The sequence below is a fragment of the Pterocles gutturalis genome, unplaced genomic scaffold (genome assembly GCF_000699245.1).
Source record: "Pterocles gutturalis isolate BGI_N339 unplaced genomic scaffold, ASM69924v1 scaffold1402, whole genome shotgun sequence".
Lineage (NCBI taxonomy): Eukaryota > Metazoa > Chordata > Aves > Pterocliformes > Pteroclidae > Pterocles > Pterocles gutturalis.
The window spans coordinates 1802-5683 of NW_010114917.1; the positions used below are offsets into that span (position 1 = coordinate 1802).

General features: G+C 55.6%; 1 protein-coding gene across 1 annotated transcript in view; it reads right to left on the reverse strand.

Annotated features, from left to right (window-relative positions):
* SCNN1B (sodium channel, non-voltage-gated 1, beta subunit) overlaps window positions 1-3882 on the reverse strand; it is a gene marked incomplete at its 3' end in the record, with an annotated part of 8217 nt that overhangs the window by 1796 nt on the left and 2539 nt on the right. The window contains exons 4-7 of the mRNA XM_010074957.1: window positions 3032-3135; window positions 2462-2625; window positions 1924-2031; window positions 233-350 (exon numbers count right to left, since the gene is read on the reverse strand). Coding sequence (XP_010073259.1) covers window positions 233-350; window positions 1924-2031; window positions 2462-2625; window positions 3032-3135 — 494 coding nt within the window. The remainder of the gene's footprint in view (window positions 1-232; window positions 351-1923; window positions 2032-2461; window positions 2626-3031; window positions 3136-3882) is intronic.

The window sequence follows — 3882 nt, forward strand, 5'->3', positions numbered from 1 at the left end:
GGGAGCCCCGGCCCCCCCATCCCTGTGCACCCACACAGGAGCCCGTCCCCTGCCCCTGGCTCTGAGCTCTCCGGGCGCGGAGCCCTGCAGCGATTCCCCTTTTTCTCTTTCCCTGGTCCCCAGCAGCTCCTGTTACATTCCCAGGTTGGAGCCAGCCATAGGGAGCTGGGGCCCCTCAGCCATGGCTGTGAGCAGGATTTTGCCCCTTCTCCCGGCACTGACCCAAACTTACCCCAGCCCGGGTTATCTTCATTATTGCAGTAATTCACCCCTTCGGGCAAGGGAAACATGTAGTGGCCACATCCACAGCTCTCACCCATGTGGGTTTGGAAGCAGGAGCGCAGGCAAGCCTGGAAAAAGGGGAGAGGGGGCTGCGGAGACGTGGGGTGGCTCCCCTGCCCCCCCGCCCGCCTCGGGGCTGCTGGGGTCTGCGCTACGGGCATCGTTCGCCTCAGGGGTATTTTCTCTCTTTTGCAATGAACTGAGCTGATTTCACAGCTGCACGACCCCATCCTCTGGTGCACACCATCGCCAGGCAGCGCGGCAGCCCGGGGAGCCCGGCACGGGTCACGCCGGCTCTGCAGCAGCGAGATGTGGTGGGCAGATGAGCTGCCACACAGAGCATCCCTGCAGTGAGGGTTTGCTCCGGAGAGCAGCCCTGCAGTGAGGGTTTGCTCCGGAGAGCAGCCCTGCAGTGAGGGTTTGCTGCGGAGAGCAGCCCTGCAGTGAGGGTTTGCTGCAGAGAACATCCCTGCAGTGAGGGTTTGCTGCGTGATGCATTTTTCCTGCTGCTCCTCCAGATGTTAAGGTCCATCCCAGCTGTGAGCTGATCCCCTCGCAGGAGCAGGAGGGAGCTTGATGCCCGCTCCAGCTGCACAGGAACCTGCCCAGTGCTTCAGAGGGCTCCATGGAAGTAATACAGAGCTTCCAAAAAGGAATAAAAATGTTCTGCTGCACCTATGGCACCGCTGGTGTCTCCAGGCTTCCACTTGAAAGCTGGGACTCTAAAAGTACCTCAGCATAAAGCAGGTTTCAGAGATCTGAGTTATCTTATCTGTGCATCTGCTGCTCTCCTTGGAAGGATCGGGCAGCGTGAGCCGTCTGCGGTGCTGCCATCAGCTCAGCCAGGCGTGAAGGTGATCGGCCGAGACCCGAGCGGGATGAAACAGCGCAAAGCAATAGCAAAGTCTATGAAAAGAGAATTAAATCTAACAGCGCCGGCTGGGAGAACAGCAGAGAATTTCTGATACACAATGCTGGCAGAGCCAGCCGCCATCGGAGCGATGGGAACGCCGGATCCTGCTGAGAGGTCTCTGGAGTGATGGGAACGAACTGTGTGGACACAGAGCACCAGCCTGCATCTAGCAGCTTTTAAGTAATAATGCAATCATTTCGAGTATTTGCTTAAATATGCATCTTAAAAAGGAGGTAAATGGTCCAGTTATTACAATGATATAAAGGTGGAAATATAAAACCTGCTGGACCCCAGCCCTCCCCTCGCCGGGGCGCATCCCCAGGTGGCTTGGGTGCTTTCCTCGTTGCCAGATCTCTTGCTCCAGAAGGGCTTCTCCCTGCTGTTACGGCCGGTTACGGATTAACCCATGCTCCACGCGTACACTGTATTTTTCCGCAGATTCAAGGTTTACCAACACTCAACTTTCTCATCCCAATTTTAAAGTGAAGAAAAGGCGAAGGTCTCTCTTCCTGTCCTACCCAAACCAGCAGCCCTTGCCGGGGTGAAAGATGCCTTGATGCCCTTCAGAAGGACTGAAGAGAGCAGGCGTGCTCAGGGGAGGAATCCCTCCTCCGTTCCTCTGCCGTACCACTGCCGATCCCCCAGTAACCCTGTGGGCTAGCCAAAGGTTTTAACTGCTTTGGTGGTGTTTCCTGAACAGCCGTGTTTGACTGCAAACCCAGCTTTACCTGGATGGAATAGGAGGTGTTATACTGGCTGTAGAGGTTCTTTACGGGGACGTCAGAGCCGTTCACGGTGCAGTCGCTGTAGGGATAGCCCATCCGCTCCAGCTCATCCTGAAAAAACCAAGACAGCCAACGTCAGCAGCCGTCGCTCCTCCCCACGTCCCTGGTGCCCATTTTCTAGAGGCTCCATCATTCCCATATTCCCTGCTGGCTTCGAACACTGTCACAGCATCGTGGGGCAGCGCTGGAGGAGAGGCTGCCCTGGGGAGGGTGTGCGAGAGCAGCGTGTTCCATCAGGGAACTGTCTGCCAGGCTGAAGGAAGAAGGAATAATGACCCCAGCACAATATTTTGGCTTCGATAAAGTGCTTTGCCAGGACAGTTACATAAAAGCCTCCATAAACCGTTCCGCCCGCGGCCAGTGCACACCGCGACTCCTTTGGTTTGAGCCAGTTCAGCCGAGACTCAGCACAAACTGGGTTGCGGTCCCATCAGATAACGTTATTCTCAGACAATCCGCTCCCGAGGAATGCCAGACATACCACCAGCACGCCGATGGAGGTTTCCGTGCCGGCCATGGCATAGATGCCCTGGTCCTTGAGGAAGGGGAAACTCTTCTGCTGGTGCAGCATGAGCCGGGCGCCGGCCGCCGAGGACAGGAAGGGGATGTAGTCCTGCTGGCTGATGTCCAGAATCAGCTTCAGCCCTGGGACACCAGACAAACTGCTCAGAGCAGGGGTTGTACCGAAATGCCAGCCTTTGGGGAAAAACGGAGTCCCTCTCCTTGCATGCACAGAACCCCTGATCCCTGGGCAGCAGCATGCACGGCGGGGAATGCGCAGATGGGAACAGCTGGGAATGCTCGGACATTGCCTCGGACATGTCAGCCATCCAGATGTGCTGGGTACGTGTCACATCTGTATGCACATTGCTTGTTTCTGTGCAACACATTTCCCTCTTGGGGCTTAACCCCCCTGGAAAACCTGCTCCTGCTGCCCTGCTCCAGAGACACAGAACCCGTAACCAGGTTCTGCCAGGATGGCCACAGCGAGACCGAGCATCGCCCGGCACTTCTGCTCCTCCAGCTCCTCCTGCCCCAGCAGAGCTCTTACCAAACTCGGCTCCGGGGTTGGAAGAATTCAGTGCCTCTTCGTCCATGCCCCAGTTGAAGATGTAGCAGTTGCCATGGTCGGGGTGATAGATCTGGGTGAAGTTCCTGAAAGATTCACGTACATAAAACCCTGACTCCTGGGGGGACTGAGGGGTTATAAAATAACGCATCTGCTGGCACTGGTGCTTGGCAGCGACGTCTGGGATTTGCTTTAAATTCCTTCGTTTGTCGAATGCCTGTATAGAAATTGCATCTGAGATAATTTCAATCAATCTGCTGTTGAACAAAAAGCCAAGTGAGGCTCCGGTGTGTGCCAAGACCCAGGCACTGGGGATAACGCTTTGTCAGAATGGAAGGGAATCGGAATCGTCTGTCGCACAGAGGAGACAGAAATAACTGCTTGATGGGAGCTGTGCTAACAGGTTGTGATTGGTGTCATATCTCACTCTCTGATGATAATTCTCTCTTGCTCCCTTTGCAGAAGGAGCAGGACTCCCTGAGCCTGGGCTGCAGCTGCATGTGTGTGTTGAGGAACTGGATGTACACATTTGGCGTTCGTAAGAAACAACGATGGCTAACACTGCATTTCCCAGAGCCTTGTGTAGAAGGGGGGCTGTAACTGGGGGCTGCCCTGCTGACCACGGTCCACTGCCTCGGCGCCGGGGCTGGCAGTGGGTTACCCACTGACACCCCGGGAAGGTCCCGTGGCTGCTCTTGGTCTCGATACGTCAGGAGCAAAACACCCATCCGCAACTAAAACTCAACAATCAGTCTACAATCAAACTAAACTGGCCCAAAACAACCCGTGTGAGCCACGATCACATCCAGAAACCCCTGGGAAATGCTGTTAGA